Here is a 22919-nt window from a genome sequence, read left to right as displayed (position 1 = left end):
TCATTGTAGATCTTGTAGTGTGAACTGGGAAATACGCCATTGGAAGCAGTTGGGGATTCAGGTGGACCCTGGCTGATGCACTCCACCGTTTGCTGATGTGCCACTGGCTTCCTGGGCCGCTGGCCGCCAGGCGGAACCTGGCAGTGCTCTGAGAACCGCAGGTGTTTGTTCTGAGAGCTCAGAGTTCCATCTCCTTCCCCCTAAAGAAGGTCCAGCGTATGCAGGTTATTGTTCCACTTAGTCGAAGTATGATATATTGGATAGAGTTTAGAAAATTTATATGCAAAATTAGAAAAATTTGGTTTATAAAATTACGCTTCCTACTTGGGTATATGAATATATGTTCGCTTTCAATACTTGGTATACTGCAGTATGCAGTCTTAACTCTTAGAGCTAGCTAGTTGCTATTGGAATATTTTTATGTCCTTTTTGGGAGGTTTGACATCTGAAAAAGTGTATTTAGCATTGATTTCATCTTATTCATGCAAAATCACATAGTTCAGCTGTTACGTATATTCTTCCATTCAACTTACTGATTACTGCAAGTACAAATGGCTTTCTCAAATAATCCTTGCCAATGAATTTTAGCTTTCAGTTGCTAAAAAAAAAATTTTCTGCAGTCTCAGTTCTCCATAGAATAAAGAATGTTATTAGTTCATAATTAATACTCTTAAAATGTCAAAACTTGGTTTTAGTATTCCTTAGTTAACTGCAGTTTTGAAGGGGAAGGCTGTAGTTGGGCAGTTGCTGTCCATTCACCAGGCATATGTGAGATTGGTTCTTTATTTTTTAATGGCTTTTTTTTTTTTTGGTTTTAGACTTGGACCTTTAGACATATTATGCTGTTACATTAATTCAGTGAAGATCAATTTATTTAATTCCAGTAGCATGAGCAGAGCAAGTAATTTGTACTTCGTTGTTGAACTTAAAGAAGAAACTGCCTCCGGAATGTGAACATTTCTGTTAAATCCCAGTTGTCCATTTTACTGACGCTCGTAATGGTCACAGCTCCCTGCCCTTATGCCCAGCTCCTGCCCGTGCCAGGGATTGAACGCAGGTCACGTGTAGCTTACTGCTGGGCCGCATCCCACCCCGAAACACACTCTGAACTTGTCAGACGCTGTGTAATGAGTGCTAGCTACATTCGAGAGTGCAAGCAGGGCTGGGTGGGGATGTGACTTAGCAGTAGAGCACTTGCCTTGCACGTGTGAGCCCCTGGGTTCCCCTGGCACAGAGAGCAGGGTGAATATAAACTACCGGGGTTAAGAAAAGGGGTAGTTGCTGAAGGAGAGGAAAGATTGCAGTGCTAAATGTGCGCAGTATTGTGCTGTTACTTTTCACTTACTTGCATCCTCCTCTTTCTCCCTTCGGCAGTAACAGGTAATCCAGGTAGGGCTGTCTCAGCGCTGCCCACGGCATGCACGCTCCCGAGGGACATCGGCACTGTCGCGCGCGCATGTTTCGCACACACACTCACACAAACACACACGCACGCAAACACAGTCACACACTCACACTCACACTCACACACATACACTCACACACTTGCGGACACACACACACACACACACACACACACACAGTCCCACTCACACACTCACAGTGAAGGGTTTCAGATGAGCCTTCCCTCCAGTCTAACCAGTAAGCGGGTTTTATTGTGTTAAAATTTATAGTAGTTTACTACTAAGTGTGTAGGATTAACATACACAGTCGATTAAAGTTAAGAAAGAACTGCCTTCTGGGTACAGTGGCAGGCCTCCAGTGAAACTCAGTTCCTGTCTCCTTTGCAGGCGTAGCTATTCACAGTCAGACAGAAGCACTGTCCGCCCTGAGCAGTGTCGCCCGAGGAGTCAGACTCAGCATGAAGACTGAATCTGGTCTGGTCTGATTTGTAAACCATGATTTTCTAACTATGTGCAAGGTGGAGGTTATAGCGTGGAAACTAAAATCGTAGTAAGTGATTTTTATTTTAGCTCTAAAGTAGTAGCCTTTCTTCCAGCGCATTTGTCTCTAAGTGTTCACATGAATGTGAGGACTTGGCAGGCAGGGACACGTTCCAGTTAGAAGGTGAAAATATAATTTTCCAGGTTCTGGAAAAGTCCCTGAGAAATAGGGAAAAACTTCTGTTGCTCTTTCTAGGATCCCCCCGCCCCACCCCCGTTTTGTTTAAAAAAAAAAAAAAGAAAGAAAAGTCTGCTCCCCACCCAGTTTGATCCCCGGTGGTGCACTGGGGGCCCGGTGTGGCCAGGAGCCCCGGAGCCGGCTCCGGCCGCCACTGGGCCACGCCCTCCGAACGCCAAGTGTGGCAAGACACGGCTGAGACGGGATTGGAGATAACGGAAAGGTGGCCCTTAGTGGCCACACGTGTCTTCATTCAAGACATAAAAGAAAGAATCATTAAATTTGCAATATGAATTGCTTTGTTCAGAAATATTATCAGTTATAAAAGTCACCCTTTAAAGGTGGCGCTCCGGGCCAGGGAGATGACCCGAGGGCCGGGGCACAGGTCTGGCGTGTAGGAGCCCAGCTTTGATCCCTGGCGCCATGTGGTTTCCTGAGCATCAGTGGGTGTGGTCATAACTAAAATAGTGCTGATTCTGTTGTAGTGTGTGTGCGGACTAGAATCTGGGCTTACACTGTGACTATTTTCTGCTTTGTTCTTGGGCTACACCCAGTGATGCTCCGGGCTTACTCCTGGCCCTGGACGCGGGAGTTTCTCCCATATGGGTGCTGGGGATCCAAGCTGGGCCAGCCGTGTCCCAGGCGAGCGCCCTACCTCCTCTGCTGTCTCCAGCCCAGTGGCTCTTCTCAACAGGAATTGAGTTTTGAATATTTAAAAAGTATTCAGCATCTTGAATATTGATATTCAAAATGATATTGGAGTGACTATGTGGTATTTGGGGTCGTTGGCGTCGGTCTGACTGTCCCGTGCATAGGTAATGTGCAGGTTTTTTGATTTTTGTATTTCAGACAGAAGGAGATTTTGAGGGTGGCGGTCAGAGAGGGCCCCGCTTTCCCTTTCCGCGTCCCCCGCACTCGTCCCCGCCGCTGCCAGGACAGGAGAGACGGTGCAGCAGACCTTGCACGGAGAAGGCGTAAGAGTCTGTGTCCATGGCTGACGCGTGTGAGCAGAGATTCTTACGTTCTTCGGAGTTTCAGATACTTCCTTTGCATGACTGCCCTTCCACTTGGGGGCTTTTTTTTTTTTTTTTTTTTTGTCGGGAGTTAGGGGGGCGTCACTCTCAGGGCTGACTTCTGGCTCTGCACTCAGGCTTGACTCCTGGCGGTGCTGGGGGAGTGTGTGGGATGCCAGGGGTCGAACCCGGGTTGGTCACTTGCAAGGCAAGTAAGTGCCTTACCCCACTGTCCTATCTCTCTGGCCCATCATTTTGAGTTTTTAAACTATTATTTTCCTAAGTTGATGGAAATAGCCTGGCCAAAATTAAATTTTAACCAGCAGTGTTTTCCTTTATTTTAACTTCTTCCTCTCACAGCAAACCCCTGTATTTTCTGCATATATTTTTAACATTACAAAGTACAACTTCGTTGTCTTAGGAGGTCTAAGATTTTTCTTTGGGAATTTATTCCTGGCATCTCCCTAGAAATCAGAAAGGGGAAGAAGAGCTACTTTGGTGTGAATTCCTAGGTGCATCTTTTGAGAAATTTGTAGTGTGTAATTGGAGGGTGCTTTTATTGGGGGGACAGCAGGTTTTCAGAGGTGAACCTGTACCTCCTGTTTTAATAACCTTATCCTAATTGTTTATAGCTTCCTGCCTGACATAACTCACTCCAAGAAGTACACAATGTCAGAACGTGGAATTAAGTGGGCTTGTGAATATTGCACGTATGAAAACTGGCCGTCTGCAATCAAGTGCACCATGTGTCGTGCGCAGAGACCCAGTGGTACAATCATCACAGAAGATCCGTTTAAAAGCGGGTCGAGCGATGTCGGTCGAGACTGGGATCCTTCGAGCACCGAAGGAGGAAGCAGCCCGCTGATATGCCCGGACTCGAGTGCAAGGCCAAGGGTTAAGTCTTCCTACAGCGTGGAAAATGCAAATAAATGGTCGTGCCACATGTGTACGTACTTGAACTGGCCCCGCGCAATCAGATGCACCCAGTGTTTATCCCAGCGTAGGACCCGGAGTCCTACCGAGTCTCCCCAGTCCTCAGGGTCTGGCTCCAGACCAGTGGCCTTCCCTGTGGACCCTTGCGAGGAATACAATGACAGAAATAAGCTCAACACAAGGACCCAGCACTGGACCTGTTCTGTTTGCACATATGAGAACTGGGCCAAGGCAAAGCAGTGTGTTGTTTGTGACCACCCCAGGCCCAATAATCTCGAGGCGATAGAGTTGGCCGAGACCGACGAGGCTTCTTCCATCATCAACGAGCAGGACAGAGCTCGGTGGCGGGGGAGCTGCAGTGGCGGGAACAGCCAGAGACGGTCGCCCCCCACCGCCAAGAGGGACTCCGAGGTGAAGATGGATTTCCAGCGGATCGAGCTGGCGGGGGCTGTGGGCAGCCAGGAGGAGCTCGAGGTGGATTTCAAAAAGCTGAAGCAGATAAAAAACAGGATGAAAAAGACCGATTGGCTGTTCCTCAATGCCTGTGTGGGTAAGTTTCTGCGTTTTTTCGAATGGGATGGGAAACGATACTAAAAATGAGAAGTAGGGTATTATTCGAGATTTATTTTCAGTCCCTTCGCCATGAGTCTTGTATAGGAATCTCTGTATTTGCGGTCTTCAGTTGCCTCTAATTTCATTGCATTTATGTCCCTTTATCATCAGGGAGAAAAAACTTTCTTTTTTTTGGGGGGGAGTCACGCTCAGTAATGCTCAGGGGCTGTTCCTGGCTCTGTGCTCAGGAGTACCTCCTGCTGGTGCTTGGGCCAGCGTATGTGGTGCCAGGGATGCAAATGGGGGTTCGCTGTGAAAAATACAAGCGTATGCGTGTGTGTGTGTGGAATGGATGATGTGATGTGTGTTCGTTGTTTGAGGGCTCTCAGGGGCAGCTCTCTCTCTCTCTCCCTCCCTCGCTCCCTCTCTCCCCCTCTCCCCCCCTTCCCTCTCTCTCCCTGTCCCCGCCCCCCCCCCCCCGCCCGCTCGAATTCGGTGCCCTCGAGCCGCTGTGTATGGACCAGATCGGGATGGCTCCTCCTTGGTCTCTGCTTTCTGTGTGTGCCGCTGTGCTCTCTTCTATCTCTGTCTCTGTCGTCTCTCCTCTGGTCTCTTCCAATCTCTCTTCTGATCTCTCTCTCCGGAGCCCTTCTGCGTCAGTCTCTGGAGCCCCACTCACTCTCACTTCTGACTCTGACTCTGATTCTTACTCGCTTTCTGCTCTTTCTTTCCCCTGCTTCTGGCTCTGATGATTTTCTTTCGCTCTGCTTCTGTGTCTTCTCCCCTTCTCCCCTTACAGTCTTAGTTTATACAGCAATCACATAGGCGTGACACAAAGGCGGGTTGAACATTAACAAACCAACAAAGAGGGGTAAGACCACTCCTCCAGGAGATTAACAAAATCTCATCTAAAGAGATTACTCCAGATTACTAGGAGACCCGCTCAAGGGCGGGATCCCATCCAGGGTGTGTCGCTTTCTTCTTTCCTCAGCTAGTAATCCACTTAAATAGTTGGAGTAAATCTACTTCTAATATTTCTAGCAATGTCATTCTCTATGAGCACAGTAAGAGATGTATCAGACTTAAAGAGTGGTTCTTCCTGAGAACATTCACTATATATTCCAGACCACAGTCCTCAGGCCAGGTTAGTCTTCCTAACCCCTGCAGGGTCCTAGTCGCCTCGTTACTTTTGGATCATGACAGCATTTGTCTGACTATGCTCTCAACTTATAATTGAGTATTGTGACGCTTTGGCTTGGCCCATTTCGATGTCAGGGTAGTTCACAGCTTGCCCTGGGTCCTTTCTGTCCCTCGTCAGGACCCTGCTTTTGCGGTGCTAGGAACCAAGGGCAACTGAGTCGAGAAAGCAGATGCCCAAGAGTAAATATTGGAATCAATCATCTCCCAAGTTATGAAGCATAATATTAACTGTCTTCCTGTGTCCATACAGAAAGGCCGTTGCTCTAAGGTAAACTAAGTTCCCTGCGGCAAGGCTGAAAGGACAAACCCCATGTTATCCTACATCTCCCCCCCCCTTTTTTTTTTTCACAAAAATACAAAAATTTGAATTAGAGGCACAATTCCAAATCACAATACAGTCTTATTAGTTGTACTAAGATTTCAGTCCACCCCTGGACCCGGAGCAGTGCTTGTAATAAAGCGTCCATTGTCCTGCACTGTCCAGGGATGCTGAGAGTCACTCTCCCGCATTTTGACGACATGCATGTCGATGAGGTGTGGAGAGCTGTTCCGGCAACAGCAATGGTGGTGGTCACATCACTGAGTCTCTGGAGGATTTCAGTCAGAAGTCTGACAAATTGTCAGGCAGTCTTGTAAAGAAGCTAGAAGTTCTTTTTTGCCGTTTCTCTGATGCTGACTCTCCTCGGATTTCCTTGCGACTTCCAGCTGAAATCGGATTGGCTGACTGGAGTTTAGAGGCTTAAGTAGTTTCTGAAGGTTTGAGGGTTGAATTCGGTGAATCAATTCGACTTCTAACGAGACGTTGCGGAACCCAAATTTTCTTTGTGGGTCTGTTACCTGTTAAAAGATAAGCGTACTTATCCTCCTAGGAGGAGTTTCCCCCATACATTCAGTGGGGAAGTACCTGCTTTTTTTTTTTTTTAACGCGCCATGTGTGCACTGAATACGGAGAGGTGGTGGGCTTAAAGCCGCAGTGTTCCCTTAAAGTCCAACTGCTTTCCCTAAGAGTAGGCCTACAGCGCCTGGTGGAATTGGTCCCTTTACACTAGAATTTAATTTGCAGGGACACTGGGCAGGGGTTATAGTAATCTATCAGGGCAGGAAATATCCAAAGCTGCGCTTCCTGCCGTCACTGGCTGCAGGAGTCTACTGACTGGAGCTCTGAAACTCCACACTGGGGAGAGGGGCTGCAACTGGGAACATCCCCTGAGTTTGCGGGGCCTGGGGCTGGCCCCCTTGCAGGTTTCCCGAATTGGGGTCAACAGCTGCATCAAAATTGAAACGACAACCTCTGGCCCAATGATTTCCGCTCTTACACCGGGGACAGGGCCCGGGAGGTGCGAGTCTGGCTTTGCAGTCTCTGGCCCAGTGGGTTCCCTTCCACCTGGGACAGGGCCGGGAGGTGCGAGTCTGGCTCTGCAGTCTCTGGCCCAGTGGGTTCCCTTCCACCTGGGACAGGGCCGGGAGGTGTCCTGCAGTCTTGACGAAAGTGGCCTGTTTTCTGCAATTAAAACATCTGCTGCGTGCTGTGCAAATGCCTTGTGTTCTTTACTCTCTCTGGGCCTGGCGGGGGGTGGGCTAATAGCTTTTAAGTTAAAGCCATTAAATCAGCAGCAGTGAAATGTATCACTGTATCACTGTCGTCCAGTTGCTCATGATTTGCTCTAGCGGGTGCCAGTAACGTCTCCATTCGTCCCTGTGGCGTTCGGGGTCAGGGGAATGAAGCCCATCATTGTTACTGTTTTTGGCATACCGAATATGCCACAGGTAGCTTGCCAGGCTCTGCCGTGAGTAAAGTGTATACCTGGAGATTAAAACTTGCTGCTCTCTGTGTGACCAGATGTGTTCCCCAGGCTGCCCCGTGTTTGTAAACAGTGGCAGCACCTGGTGATGATGGGAGCTTTAGTCAGAAGTTAAAAATATCACGGGAAGGTGTGACTCCAAGAACTTGAGCAAACATCATATTGACCTTGAAAATGCTGCCGTGAACTTCACATGAATGTCACGTAGCAAATATTTGCAAGCTTTATGGAACTGATTTCACAGAGCAGTTGTTTCTGTGCTTCGTGGCTTTCCTGCTTTCCTGAGAGATTCTGGGTGCTGGCCCCAGCTCCTGAGTCAGAGCTGTTAAGAGGACAGTGGCGTATTGGGAGAGCAAAGTTTTCTCCAGTTATTGACAGTGGAGTTAATAATTAGTGTTACAATTCACCGAGGAGCTATTTGGCTACTCAGTATTTTTCTTTTTAAAATAGAGGTTAGATAATGAAATTTTATGACTTGAGTTAATTGCATGGGTTGCTTACTTTGCCATTGTTTTTGGTCAGGGATTTTGTTTGTTTTTTTGTGTTTTGGGCCACACCAGTGGTGCTCAGGGCACCCTAGGGGGCCGGGATTGAAGGTGGGTTGGTGCCTGCCGGGCAGAGGGTCCCCTTCTGGGGTGTCGCTCTGGCCCTGCAGGGAATTCTGAGTCCTGAATTTCAGTGTTTTGTGAGCATGCAAGTCTCCCGCCTTTGCTGTGTGTAATGTGTGATTTACTGTATCTCCCCTTTTGGGGGCCACGCCTGGCATGCTCTGGGGACTGGTGCAGGGTCGAGCCCGGGCTGCTCCTGCAGAGCGCGTGCGTGCAGCCCGACTGGCCCTTGCCTCCTCTGTGGTGGTGGCACACTTTGGTTTTGGTGCTCTGGGGGTTGCGTTGGGTCTCACAGGGTTCAGCGGGGTTATACACCTCATGGTGGTGGTTTTGGAGACGGAGCACTTTGTGTGGAGCAAACAGCATTGCTGGAACACTTCCGGCCACTTGACCCCGAGTGGTTCCTAGACGCCCCTGGGATCCATTTCTTATCTCTGATGACAGAGAAAATCCATTGGTTATGGAGGGTGTAACTATAGAATTTGCTAAGACTAAATTGGGAGGAATTTCAGTTTGGGTTTTTGATGTGTTTTGGCAGGGAGGTGGGATTTGGCCAGCACCCGGTGGTGCTCAGGGATCATTCTTGGTGGTGCTTGGGGTCCTCTGCGGTTCTGAGGGTGGACCCGGGTGAACTGGGTCGCCTGTGCGCCATCCGAGCTTCCTTGGGCCGGAGCATTACTGCGGTGGGGACGGTGTTCGCCTTGCATGCGGCCAACCTGGGCTTGGTCCCCGAGCACTCCCAGGAGCAATTTCTGAGTACAGAGCCAGCAGGTGACCTCTGAGTATCACCAGGTGTGACTCAAAAAGCGTGTCATCCCCCCAAAGCGCCCACGCCAAAAAGCTGAAGCGTCCCGTCCTCGGCTCTCCCTCCGGTCCAGGAGTGTGAGTTGTTCTGGTGAAAAATATATCAGGTGATGAACCTTTGTTGTGGTTTTTGTTTTGGGGGCCACACCCAGCTGTGCTTGGGGCCTGCTCCTGGCTCTGCACTCAGGGATCGCCTGGGGAGTCATGTGGTGCCGGGTTCCAGCCCGGGTCGGCCACACGCAAGGCCAGCGCCCTCCCCGCTGTACTATTGCTCTGGCTCCCACACCCGGCGGTGATGCTTGAAACTCCCCGAGCCAGGGCTCGATCCAGGGTCCCTGCCACACGGCTCAGCTGTGCTCCGGCGCCAGGCGTCTGAGCGCTGTCTCCTCCGCCGTCTCTCCTGCTTCTCACCGGGGGTTTCCTTGGTATCTTTTGGGTCCTACCTGGCAGTCCCCGGGGGCCACTTGCTGTCCTCAGGTTGCTCCTGGCTGGCGCTGGGGGCTGATCCCGGGCCCTGCCTGTGAAGTGAGCGCGTGCTGAATCCATCCCCCGGGCTGTCTCTCGGGCCGGTCACTGCTTGCCTCTGTGACGGCTGCTTTCTTGGTGCTCCCCTCCCCCGCCCCATCATCTTGGACCTTTTTGCATTCTTACAGTGATGAATTCTTTTTTGGAAATTTATATGTTTATTTTTGAGTTTGGGGCACATGGCAGTGGTGCTTAGGGCTTGCTCCTGGCTCTGCACCCAGGGACCCCCTCCTGGCGGGCTTGGAACCATCTGGGCTGCCGGGGGTCAGACCCGAGTGGGCAACGTGCAGGGAGAGAGAACGCTCAGTAGACTGTAGAATTTGGTCTTTATTTTTAACAATTTCTTTTCCTTTAAGTTCTGTTTTCATCCCAGAGTTTCTGGGTTCTTAGGCCCAAGTTTTTGATTCCTGGAAATGTGATTTCTGTATTTTCTGTCAGCTAATATTTTTGTCTGTGTACTATATGTTCTTGGACTGGAGCAATAGCACAGCGGGTAGGGCGTTTGCCTTGCATGCAGCTGACCCGGGTTCGATTCCTCCGTCCCCCTCGGAGAGCCCGGCAAGCTACCAAGAGTATCCCGCCCGCGTGGCAGAGCCTGGCAAGCTCCCCGTGGCGTATTCCATATGCCAAAATCAGTAACAACAAGTCTCACAATGGAGACGTTACTGGTGCCCGCTCGAGCAAATCGATGAACAACTGGACTCCAGTGCTACTGTATGTTCCTGTTCTGAGCTGGTATGAAAGCAGATGTGGCTCTGATTTGAAAACATCTCTGACATCTTAAACTCTTTGTTTTAATTTGTTTGTTTGTTGGGGCTTCTTGGTTCACACCTGGCATGCTCAGGGGCTACTCCTGCACTCAGGAATTACTCCAGGAATTGTTTGGGGGACCATATGGGATACTGGGGATCGAACCTGGGTCGGCCGCGTGCAAGGCAAACGCCCTACCCGCTGTGTTATTGCTTCAGTCCTTCATTTTACTTTTTAATACTGATTGTAACAGTAGTTTGTAGGTACTGGAGATGAACTTCTTAAATACTTGTCTGTGTTTCCATTTTAATTAGTTTTGATGGTGCCTTATAGCTCATTTTTATGTCAGGTATTAAAAAAATCTCTAGTGCTCAGTTCAGCAACACGTGCTCTGAAATACTAATTTCTTGGGATTGGGGAGATAGTACAGGGGTGAGGCTCTTGCCTGGCACGTGGCTGGCCCTGGTTCAGTCCTTGGCACCACGTACGGTGCCAGCACCCTGATGCCCCGGGAGTGACCCTTGAGCAGTACCCAGAATAAGCCCTGAACACAGCCCCGGCGCCAGTAGCCCCCACCCTGCAAAATCAGGGAAGAATCAAGTGTGTTTATTCAATAAAAGTGTGTAATTGAGTGTACTGTTGGTACTCAGGATAAAATGTGAGACTTACTTGGAATTGGAGGAAAAAGTATCAGCCTCAGGCCAGCTTTGTAGGCGATGGGGTAGGGAGGAGGATGTGAGCAGGCGCTGCCTCAGTTGCCTTTGCACGACCGCGTGTCGGTTTCACCCACCCTATCTCAGGCTGACATCAGCAGATGTGGAATCCGGGCGTGGGAGCTGGCGGAGGGCAGAGGTGAGTTCTGTGTCTGCGGCTTGGAGCCAGGTATTTATTTCCCGGGAGGTCCTGTTGGTGCTGGTGGACTTGCCTGAGCACTAATCCTGACCCCCACTCCGTTTCTGCCCCTTATGGGGTCACTCCTCTCCCCTCCAGTTCTGAGGGAGACTGGGGGTCGCGCTCCTGCTGTGACACGGTGCTCCAGCCTTTGCTTGCGCTCGGCAGGCTCGCAGCCCCGTGCTCACGCGCTCAGCCTGGCGCCAGGGCTGTCCTTAGTTGTGCTCCCGTGCTCCCCGCACCCCATGTTCACACGTGTGCGCTCCGGGCTCTCCTGACCAGCACTTGCACTTGCTTTTACTTTTCTTTTTGGTGAGGGCCGGGGGCACGTCCAGTAATGCTCAGAGGTTGCTCCTGGCAGTGCTCGGTGCTCGGGGGACACGTGGGCTAACAGGGACCTCGCCTGGTTGGGCGCCCTCATGGCTAACGCCCCGCCCGCCGTGCTGTCACTCCAGCCCTTGCACTTTCTCTGTTTCAGTGTGGTCGGCCTGGTGGTGCTCTGGGGCCGCGTGACGCCAGGGATGGAGCCGGAGCCTGTCCTTGGACTGGGAGCCGCACCGGAGCTGTGGCGCTCACACACCCGCCAGTGTTGGCTGGGCTCGGAGCAGAGGCGTGGGGCTCTCGCCCGGACAGGAACTCGTCCTGTGGCCCAGCCCGGTCCTCTGAGAAGGAAAACAAGGTGGACAGGAACCCCGACTTAACATTGGCCTTACCAGAAGCTGGGTCCAGACTCTGCCCGCCTGTCCTGTGGCGGCTGTCTCCATTCGCTGGACTCAGCGCAGGGGTTCGCGGTTCCTTTTTCTGTCTTTGTTTTGTTTTGTTTTTGTTTTTGGGTCACACCCGGCGATGCTCAGGGGTTACTCCTGGCTCTGCACTCAGGAATCACTCCTGGCGGTGCTCAGGGGACCATATGGGATGCTGGGAATCGAACCCAGGTCGGCCGAGTGTAAGGCAAACGCCTTCCCCACTGTGCTATTGCTCCAGCCCCATCCTTTTTCTGTCTTTGTGAGGGATATTCCTGCCTCCACCTTCAGACTAGCCCCGTGTCTGCACTTGCCTTGCCCCTCGGTCCTCACTAGCTTCCCTGCCCAGCTGCCCCACGGCGGTCACTAGCTCAGCTCCCAGCCCCTGGGCTGCCCTGCACCCCTGCTCCGCAGACTGTCTCCCACCCCGGGGGAGGGGGCGGGGCGGGGCTGCTCTTTCTCTGGTGGTTCCCGAAATTGCTTCCTTCCTTGGTTCTCCACGATGGTTTCCAGTGAGACCTTTCGGGCCTGGCCCGCAGCCTGTGCCCCAGTTCCAGTTTCCTTCATGGCACCTGTCGCCTTGACTACGTGTGGCAGCTGTCTGCTTCCCTCGTCCCTGAGCCTGGTGGGCTGTGTCCCTGGCTCCCAGCTCTCTGTACTGGGCCTGCTGGGCTCACAGCAGCCCGCTGTTTGGCTTGTGTGTTTTGGGGCTATCTTTGCACTGTGGGGTCACTCGGGGCTGTGCCCGGGGGGCCATACGAGGTGCCAGGAGTTAATCCCCGAGGGCTGCACGCACGATGACGCTTTCCCTGCCTGGGGCTGTCCGGAGTGGGGGCTGCAGCCACAGCACAGCGGGCGGCTGTGGGCCTGGCCTGAGGCCAACCCTGGTTTCATCTCTGGCATCCCATGTGGTCCCCCGGCACCACCAGGAGTGGTCGCTGAGCACAGAGCCAGGAGCACCACTGGGTGTGGTCCAATCCCTTTGCCTCCTCCCCTGCCCCCCCAAAAGGCCATTGAAGACGCTTGTGAAAACAGGAACCTGGACTCTGACTTTTCCTCGTCTCTGACGGGTCTTAGACTCTGCTGCTGTGTCTCCCTCTGAGACCTGCCCGGCTGGGCCCAGGGCGAGGCAGCCCGCCGTCTGTCAGAAAGACGGGGAGTCGGGGCTGGTCTGCTTCACTGCCATCAGGCAGGCAGGTGGACCTGTGGGGCGCGCCAGGTGGCTCCCTCCGGATGAGGGAGCAGGACCCCCACGAGCACTGTGGGACCCCCTCAGTGGGAAGAGTGCAGCTCCTGTCGTGCCACCGCGAGTCCCTGTCACCCAGGGAGTCCCGGTCACACCAGCCCCCGCCCCAGGGAAGGGAGGCCAAGGGGGAAGTGCTGTCTTGGGGTTTGTTTGGGGCCTCACCCAGAGGAACTGGGGCTTGCTCTTGGCTCAGGGATAACTCCTTGGGGTCCTTAAACACGCTGCCCGCCGTGCCTTCACTCCAGCCCCGGGGAAAGTCCTCTTGAGAAGCAGGGACGTCCCGGAAGTTCCCGGGGGGCGCCTGGATCCAGGCCTGGGAGACGCATTCTGAACTTCTCATCTCTGCGTGACTTTAAAATAGCGCTTTCGTAGATTTTATTACTCCTTAATTTTCCTCTCAGTGCTGGGACTCGGGCCCACGGACTCACTCGTCTGAGGTCTGTGAGTCATAGCCCGTACTCCGGGCTGCGGGCTTCACATCGGGTGTGTTCAGGAGTACCGCCCGAGTCTGGAGTGGGATTGCAGCAACAGAACGCGTGTGCCTGTGTGGATTTTTCCTCCTGGTGTGCTGACGGGCCGTCACGCGTGTGCTTAGTCCTGTGCCTGCCAGATGACATGTTTGGGGGTTTCAACACTCCCATCAGCTGTGGTGATTATGCTGCTCCGGGTCGGGGCGGTGCTCCCTCTGGTGCTCCCGGGGGTTGACAGTGCACGTGGCTTGTGCTCTGCAGGCCGCTGGGGTCTGGACGAGACCAGACTGGGTGCCGCTGGGCAGGCGGCAGGCGCTGGGCAAGGCAGGTGCTCCCTGCACTGTGTCATCCCTGGCCCCAAATAGCATCGTGCATGATTCAGAGGCATCGAGCGTGGCCAGTGTCAGCCCCTTGACGGAGACAGTCTGGCTCTTTGGGGGAGGGGCCGCAGCAGAGCAGCTGGCAGGGGGCCACGAGGCTCTGTTCTCTCAGACGGTTCTCGAGCAGAACTGTGGGTCAGTTCTGTGTCTCCAGCCGCAGCCCACTCCGCACTCCGGGTGCCAGCTGTGTGGGCCTGGGTGGGGGGACGTTCCCCAGACCACGCGGTTTCAGCTCAGGCCCCGGCTTTGGAGACCCTGTGCGCTGGGAGATGGCGTCAGACTCCACAGGCTCGGCCCACAGTGCTCGCCAGAGAAACGCCCGGGGGTTTCCGAAGCCCCCTCTTTGAATCAGTCGGCTGGGAGGGCCTGTGGATTATGATTTCTTTATCCATCCATCCCCCTGTGCATGGGCTCCGCGAAGCAGCAGGACCCTGGGAGGGACAGCGGCCGTGCCCGGCTCTCTGCAGACTACTCCGGGCTTGTCTGTCTGCTGCTCCTGCTGCTCGTCTCTGTGTGCTCACGGGCTGGGCGTAGGGGTCTGTAAGGGAAGAACAGTGGGTACTACGCTGGGCATTCTCGTGGTTGCAGGTGCACACAGGGGTTTGGGACCATACCCTGCACGGACCAGAAGGGTTCAGTCCATGAACAGCCGCGTGGGGGGCACGGGGCAAGCGAAGGACTCGCAGCTTCTCGTGCCCGTGTGGGGAATCTGGCTCTCCCGCACCGTCGTCTGCTGTCAGGCTGGGTCCTGTGCGCTTTGTGACCTAGGTGAGGGGTTCATTTGTCAGCCCTTGACGGCGTGTGGAGAGCTCAGAGCCTGAATCTGGTCGTGAGTTTGCCTGGAGACCAGCCCTCGCCCCGGGGCCTTTCCAGAAGTCACTTCATTAGTGCAGATTTCGGTGTGGTTGAAAGTGGTTTGCTACCGGAGTCACAGGTGACCCCCCCCCCCCCCCCATGGTCACACCCCGCAGTGCTCAGGGTTCCTCCGGCTCTGCACTCAGGAAGCACTTCAGGTAGCGCTGCGGGGCCATGTGGGGTGCTGGGGATTGACGCACGTGCACGGCCCCACCCTCCCTGCTGTGTTACTGCTCTGGCTCCTGAGATCTTTATTCCTTTTTTTTTTTTTTTTAATTTTTTTTTGGCGTCACACCCGGTGATGCTCAGGGTTACTCCTGGCTCTGCACTCAGGAATTCCTCCTGGCGGTGCTCAGGGGACCATATGGGATGCTGGGAATCAAACCCAGGTCGGCCGCGTGCAAGGCAAATGCCCTCCCCGCTGTGCTATCACTCCAGCCCCAGATCTGTATTTCTTGTACATCGTAGTACCTTCACATTTCTTTTGCTTTGATAGGGTTGAAAGGCTGTTTTCTGAACTTCCGAATGTTAGCTGGCCTGTGAATATGTTTGTTTTCAGTGCTTTTTTCTAAAGTCAGCTAAATATGTCCTTTATGAAATTGATGACCATGTCCTGAGGTAACCTGACAATTGAGAATATTTCCCACACTCTGATTACACCCTGTGGTTTGAACTTGGTGTCAGAATGGCATTTGGGTGGATTCGTGTTCACCTGTGTTTTGGCTTGATATCCCACATACATTTGGATGGGTTGTTCTATGTCTTACTTTTTTTGGTTTGTTTTTGTTTCTGGGTCTCATCCACAGGTGCTTAGGGCTTACTCCCGGCGGGCTCGGGGTGCTGGGATCAAACCTGAGTTGGCGGCTACCTGCCGGGGCTGTTGCTCCAGCCTCAGTGTTTTGAAAATGTTTGCGAACCGTGGAATGCCTTCCTGGCTAGCATCACTTCTGAGTCGTCACGCAGACGCAGAGCTGTGCTCTGGCGTTCCAGCTTGAGATGTCATCTCCTGCACTCGGGGTCTCGATGGAGTTGGTCCCTGTTCTCATGGATTGAAGGCATTAGTTTTGTAAGTTTTGGATTTATTCCAGGCTGTTGATAGACCACTTTAAGTGTAAACTTGATTTTGTCTTGATGACAGCTGGGGGATTGTACCGAAAGGTACCCTTTGATGTAGTGTCCTTTGCCCTCAGCACATACTTCACGTATGTGAACAGGCTGACGGGGCGGTGGGGAGGCCTGGGTCTGACTTACCTTTGACATCGAAAACAGTTGAGTTCCCCCACCCACTTGTAGCATGGTTGCAGCCAGAGTATTGTATTAAAAGCTTTTAATAGACGCAGCCGCTCTGTGGCGCGCAGGCCTCTGCCAGCCGTAAAAGGAGAGGAAGCCGCCCGAGTGCGGCAGCGCCTTGTATGGCCGTGGCTGGGTGCTGGCTGCCGCGCCGACGGCTGTCTTTCCGTCCCAGCCTGCTTCCGGGTTGCTTGGTTCGGTTTTGGGCCCGGGGGCGGGGTGGGGGTGCTTACCATACTTCTTGAGGGCACTCTCCTGGCTCTGTGCCCAGCGGTGACAGCTGGCAAGGATCAGGGAGTGGGAGGGGCCCTGTGTGGTGCCCAGGGTTGAACTGTCTGCGCGTGCACGGCAAGCTTGCGCCTCACTGCTCGCTCCCAGCCCCCCTAACGCGCACACACACACACACTCACACTCACACACGCACGCACGCACGCACACGTGCTTGCTGTGTCCAGCACCGCTGGGAAAGGCACCGATGTGCAGCACAACAGTGCAGCTTCCCAGAGTTCATTTATCCTTGAGCCTTTGTCAGGATTAGGATCTTAGGACACTGTACCTAAAACATTTTCTGTCACAGTGTTTAGTGACTGAGTTCTCAGAAAGCCAGATGATACTTGAGAGGGGAAGCTCTTCTCTCCCTCCGGCCCCTCTCCCCTCCTTTCCTTCTTCATCTGTCCAGGGCAGAGCTAGAGTCCCAGCAGGGGACTCCTGTGGTTGCCCTCAGTGTATCAGGTGCAATTCCTGTTACCAGTGAAGGCTCTGGGGCTTGCCAGCTAGTGATGGTGCGTAAACGTCTCGCGGGGAGGAGAGGAGGGCGGTGTCATTTCAGACCTGGAACACACATCGCTGACTTCAGTCATGGCTTTAATTATTTAAAAGCCACTCACTCCTCTGAGGAGGTAGCTCCAGGGACTCTGAGCATGTGCAAGGCTCAGGTTCCACCCTGGTCCACCCAGTGCCCGGGCACTGCCGGGTGAGCTCTGGGCTTCCGGGAGCCCTGGCTGGGTGGGCGGGTTCCCCCGCAAAGCAACAGCAGCAACAAGCCTTCAGGAAAGCAGAGGATTGAATGACCCGAACACGGCTGTGAAATCCGGAATATCTTGTTTTGTTTTTGGGCCACACTTGTGAGTGCTCAGGGGTTACTCCTGGCGGGGCTTGGGAACCACACAGGATGGCAGATGCCTTTTTCCTGTCTCTTCGGCCCTCCCATTCTTCCCTCCCCCCGTTGTTCCATTTTTGGGTCACACCCGGCGATGCTCAGAATCGACTCCTGGCTCTGCACTCAGGAATTACTCCTGGCGGTGCTTGGGGGACCATATGGGATGCCGGGGATTGAACCTGGGTCAGCCACATGTAAGGCAGATGCCCTACTTGCTGTACTATCACTCTGACCCCCCCCAATGTTTTTTAAACAAAATTTAAAAACAAATACTTCACTTGTATCACTTGTAGTCTCGTCGACCTTCGATTTGCTCGAGCGGGCGCCAGTAACATCTCCATTTGTCCCTGTCGCGAGCTAGTGCAGCCCAGTGATACCTGCTCGCACCAGGAACAGAAAGAGCCTCAAATCGTTCACTCAGAGATTTGACGAAGAAATCTGACCATCTAGTTGGTGGGCAGCCACGAGGTCTTCTGACGTCCCGTGGAATCCAGTCAGTAACAGCTGTAGTCCAGCGGTCGTCTCTGAATCGCATTACATGACTGGCCCATCTGATTTTTGATGCCCTGGCAAACGAGACAGCATCCCTGATTTTTGACCATCGACGGAGGTCAGAACTCCGGATTCCGTCTCTCACTTGAGTGAGACATGATATTCCCAGCATAGCTCTTTCGATTCCTCTTTGGGATACCCGAATAGCGTTCTCATCCTGCTTGCGTAGGGCCCAGGTTGCTGAGGCCTATGTTAGTGCAGGAAGAAACAAGATCCTCTGTCTGCCTCCTCCAATCCCCGGCATTTGAGGGAGGGGTCCAACCCAGATGCCCCACCCTACCCAAGGTAAATACCTCACTGGCCGACCCCCACTACATCCACTACCCAGACACCGCCACCCTCCAGGTTGCTCTCCGGACCGCGCGGACGCTTTGCGACACACCATAAAACACTTAATACCTATTATTCCCATACCATATTTGATAGGGTTCAAATTTAGTGTGAACCATGGTAACACCTCTAAGGGCGATTGGAGGCCGCCCAAAAAGCCTCCGTCCCTCTCGGAGAGCCCGGCAAGCTACCGAGAGTATTGAGCCTGCACGGCAGAGCCTAGCAAGCTACCCGTCGCGTATTCGATATGCCAACAACAGTAACAACAGTTGGCCCTCATTCACCTGTCACCGAAAGAGCCCCCAATACGGCAGCGTTAAGAAAGATGAGCAAAGAGAGGCTGAAAAAACCTTGGGGACGAACGAGACTGCCAAAATGAAGAAAGACTAAGATGATTGTCTTTACTTTCAACGCACGGACACTGGCATCAGAAGCATCCATCGAGGACCTGATGGTGCAAGCGCAGAAGATCAAGTATGACATCATTGGTCTGACTGAAACGAGGAGACATCAATCACATCACGCCATTTTCAGTTTCTTTTCTTTTTTTTTTTTTTGGCTTTTTGGGTCACACCTGGCGATGCACATGGGTTACTCCTGGCTCTGCACTCAGGAATTACGCCTGGCTGTGCTCAGGAGACCATATGGGATGCTGGGATTTGAACCCGGGTTGGCCGCGTGCAAGGCAAACGCCCTACCCGCTGTGCTATCTCTCCAGCACATCATGCCATTTTCGACACTGGAGAAGAATTGTTCCTCGGAACATGCGACAACAGAGGCATTGGTGGCGTCGGTGTCCTTGTTAACACGAACTTGGCCATCAGCATCGATTCATTTGAATGCCTAACAACCTGAATTGGACGATTACGCTTGAATAGATGTGGCTCACTGCCGGCAGTTTCTGTCTTCATCGTCTACGCACCAACTTCCAACTATGATGAAGAAGAGATTGAGAGGTTCAACATGGAACTGGAGAAGTTCTATAAAGAAGACCACACCTTCTACAAGACCATTGTTGGTGATTTTAATGCCAAGATAGGTCCGAGAAGGTCACCCGAAGAACTCCACATTGGGACCCATGGCCTAGAATGGAACAATCAGGGTGAGAGACTGTCTGAATTCATCACGTCGACCAAGACCATCCATGGTAACTCACAGTTCCAGAAGGCCGAATCTAAACGCTGGCCATGGAAGTCTCCCGGTGGACAGTTCCACAATGAAATTGACCACATCATATTCAATTGAAGGTTTTTCCTGACCGATGTCGCCGTTGTCCCAAAATTCCAAACGGGATCGGACCACCGTCTCCTTTGTGCGAAATTCTACTTCACAGAGCAGGGAGAAAAGTTTGCAAAATTTAAGTCTTAAGAAGGCAACTCCCAGAATGACCACCAACTGGGAGCTCTTTGGCACTGTTGCAGCAACGTGGGAAGATGCCGCCCTTGACAACATCGACGAGGAATACGATCGGCTGGCTCAGCACCTCCATGTCTGTGCGAAGAATGCCGAGAGTGGGAAAGCCACAAGCAGACGCCTGTCTTCGGAAACTCTCGAGCTCATTCATAAACGTGGTTTGGCATGAGCCTCAGGCATCCACAAGCTAACGTCCGAGCTCACAAAGCTGTGCAGAGATGTGATAAAGGAAGACCTCAAAGAGAGAAGAGCAGCAGCGTTGGCCAGTGCAGCAGAAGCTGGGAAAAGTATTCGCAGCGCTCGCCTGTCCTTCGCCAACTACAAGACCAAGATGACTGCCCTCCGACGTCCCGATGGATCTATCACATCCTCCAGAAAGGCAATGGAGAGGATTATTCACGACTTCTACTCGGATCTCTTTGACAGCCACGTCCACCTGCCCACATACCAAATTCCGCAGGATGGATATGTCGTTCCCAACATTCTTCCTTCTGAAATCCGACACGCCATTTCGCTGGTAAAGATGAGAACAGCACCTGGTCCGGACGAGGTCAGACCCGAACACCTGAAGAATCTGCCGCCAGTACTCATCAGTACACTGGCCCGACTCTTCACATGCTACCTGTCTGAATGCAAGGTTCCGTCTCAGTGGAAAACCAGTAGGACCGTTCTGTTGTACAAGAAGGGAGACATCCACGGCATCGGCAACTATCGCCCAATCTGCCTGTTGTCTGTCGTCTACAAGTTGTTCACTCGTGTCATCCTGAATAGAATAGGCAGAACACTAGACGAAGGACAACCATGCAAGCAAGCCAGGTTCCGAAGAGGATTCAGCACGATAGACCATATCCACACAGTGACCAAACTCATTGAAGTTTTGCGAGAGTTCAAGATGCTGCTCTGTCTAACGTTCATCGACTTAAAGAAGGCCTTCGATTCTGTTGAGACTGAAGCGGTCATCGAAGCCCTGGCCAAACAGGGCGTCCAAACTCAGTATATCAAAATCCTCCGTGAGCTGTATTGTGGATTCACCACCAGGATCTCCCCATTCTACAAGGAAGTGATCATTGATGTAAAGAGAGGGGTGCGGCAGGGTGATACCATTTCACCGAAACTCTTCAGTGCCACCCTTGAGAACATCATACGACGACTGGAATGGGAAGGAATGGGAGTGAAGATAGACGGTCGGCAATTACACCACCTCCGCTTTGCTGATGACATCGTTCTCATAACGCCAAACATTAGCCAAGCGGCACAAATGCTGACCGACTTCAACCACGAGTGTGGAAAGGTCGGATTGCAGCTTAATCTCAACAAGACAATGTTCATGAAAAACGAATTGGTCCCTGAAGCTCCATTTGCTCTCAATGGAACGAACATCTCCGAATGCAGCATATGTTGTACCTGGGTTGAGAAATCAACATGAGGAACGATTTGGTGCCAGAACTGCACAGGAGGAAGAGAGCAGTGTGGAATGTCTTCAAGAGCGTCAAAGAGGTGCTGAAGAGAACAAAGAACCTCCAACTCCGGGCACATATTTTCGACTCCACCTTTCTTCCTGCACTAACATATGCCTCAAAACAAATACTTAGGCTAGCAGAGTTCATGGATTTCTATAAAATAGCTTTCATTTTAGCATTTTATTAAGGTAATTTTTCATGTAGATTAAAAATCAAGTATACTTGTAAGTAAAAATGATAGTTCTTTTTCTTGTCTGCACCTCCGATTCTGTTTTCAAAGATAACCACCTCCACCTCTTTCTTCATTAAACTTTTATTTCTTTCTTTTTTTTTTTTTTTTTTTTGGTTTCTGGGTCACACCCAGCGATGCTCAGGGGTTACTCCTGGCTCTGCACTCAGGAATTACTCCTGGCGGTGCTCAGGGGACCATATGGGATTCTGGGAATCGAACCCGGGTCAGCTGCGTGCAAAGCAAATGCCCTACCCTTACTGTGCTATGCTATCACTCCAGCCCCTAAACTTTTATTTTGAGAAATTCCAAAATCTGTGGAGAAGTTCGGTACAGGGCGGGTGAGAGTACAGAGGCTTGGCTGGGTTGTCTCAGCGCTGGGCCCTCCTGACCCCCAGGCCCCGCTGGGTGTGGCCCAGATCCACACGCCCAGGCCCAGGACAGAAGGGTAAGTTAGGTGCTCTGTGGAACACGACATCTTAGCCGAGGCCTTCGCCTGCCCCTGCCTTTGGCTGCTCTCCTGTCCATTGCTGCTCCTTTCTCTGTGTCTCCCCCGCCGCCTGGGAGCTGTACATGTCACGGCGTCTCCCGCGGGTCCCTGATCACGGGAGTGTATAGAAGCCCGTCTTTCAAGTCCATCTCCAGTTTGGGCAGCGTCACAGATGACTCCAGGGCCGTTCCGTCAGGGCTGTGCACGTTATTCAGGTTTGTCTCTTTTAAAACCTCTCACTTAGACTGTCTCAGGGTCTTTGCCAGCCTCGGGGCCAGGATCCAGCCCCGTGCCCGGCAGGTGTGAGGCGGCTCCGCATCCCTGCCTGCCGGGTTCTGCTTGTTTCCTGTTTGTGCGTGTGGTGCTCGGGGACCGCTCCTGGGGCTGGGGGTGAGCCCAGCGTGACCACGAGCAGTGCGGAAACCCTCACGCTGTATTCCCAGCTCTGTAGGATGTTTTATTCTGCTTTATTTCTGGGCCACCCAGCTCAGACTCACTCCTGGCTCTCCGCTCAGGGGTCATGCCTGACGGGCTCTGGGACCCTATGTTTGGGGCACCAGGGATCTAATTGGGTCATGTGCATGCAAGGCGAGTGCCCTCCCTGCTGTAGCATTGCTCCGGCCCCTTCAGAATGATTCGTAACTTGGGTGAATGTAGATTAAATGTAATATTTATGTTTCTAAGCAGAAAGACATACTACGTAAGTGATAAAACTTGAATTATGTGTGAGCCTCTAACATATTTGAGTAAGTTAATTCCTTACATTACTTTATTTTAAAGTTACCGTGTGTAATCATTTTTTATTTTAAACTTTTCTAGGCATCAAAGCCAGATCCACTCTCGTGGTTTCTGCTCTCCCCGCCACCTTTCTCTGGGGCCGTGGGGGGTGGGCCACACGCTGCTTGGGCATCACTCCCGGCAGGGTCGGGGGAGTGCTGGGGCTGGAGCCCAGGCCGGTGGTCTGCAGAGCCTGGGCCCAGCTGCTGTGTGCTCTGCCCCCCACCTGCCTTTGTCGCTCTGAAGTGACAAGAGTCAGCGGAGTCGGACTTGGTGATGTCTCCAAGAGTGACCCACGGAGGGGGACAGCGACTTGCCCCACAGTC

The 22919-nt window shown here is 52.5% G+C and overlaps 1 protein-coding gene across 3 annotated transcripts in view; it reads left to right on the top strand.

The window, feature by feature from the left end:
• ZRANB1 (zinc finger RANBP2-type containing 1) overlaps nucleotides 1–22919 on the top strand; it is a 69675-nt gene that overhangs the window by 23271 nt on the left and 23485 nt on the right. The window contains exons 2-4 of one of the 3 annotated variants that reach the window (XM_055118738.1): nucleotides 1791–1953; nucleotides 2971–3124; nucleotides 3767–4617. In XM_055118738.1, the coding sequence (XP_054974713.1) occupies nucleotides 3804–4617 (814 nt within the window). In that variant the 5' untranslated portion in view covers nucleotides 1791–1953; nucleotides 2971–3124; nucleotides 3767–3803. The remainder of the gene's footprint in view (nucleotides 1–1790; nucleotides 1954–2970; nucleotides 3125–3766; nucleotides 4618–22919) is intronic. The other 2 variants (XM_055118737.1, XM_055118739.1) reach the window with 2 other exon arrangements.

This window comes from Sorex araneus, chromosome 11, assembly GCF_027595985.1.
Source record: "Sorex araneus isolate mSorAra2 chromosome 11, mSorAra2.pri, whole genome shotgun sequence".
NCBI lineage: Eukaryota > Metazoa > Chordata > Mammalia > Eulipotyphla > Soricidae > Sorex > Sorex araneus.
This window is presented reverse-complemented; position numbering and strand designations above follow the sequence as displayed.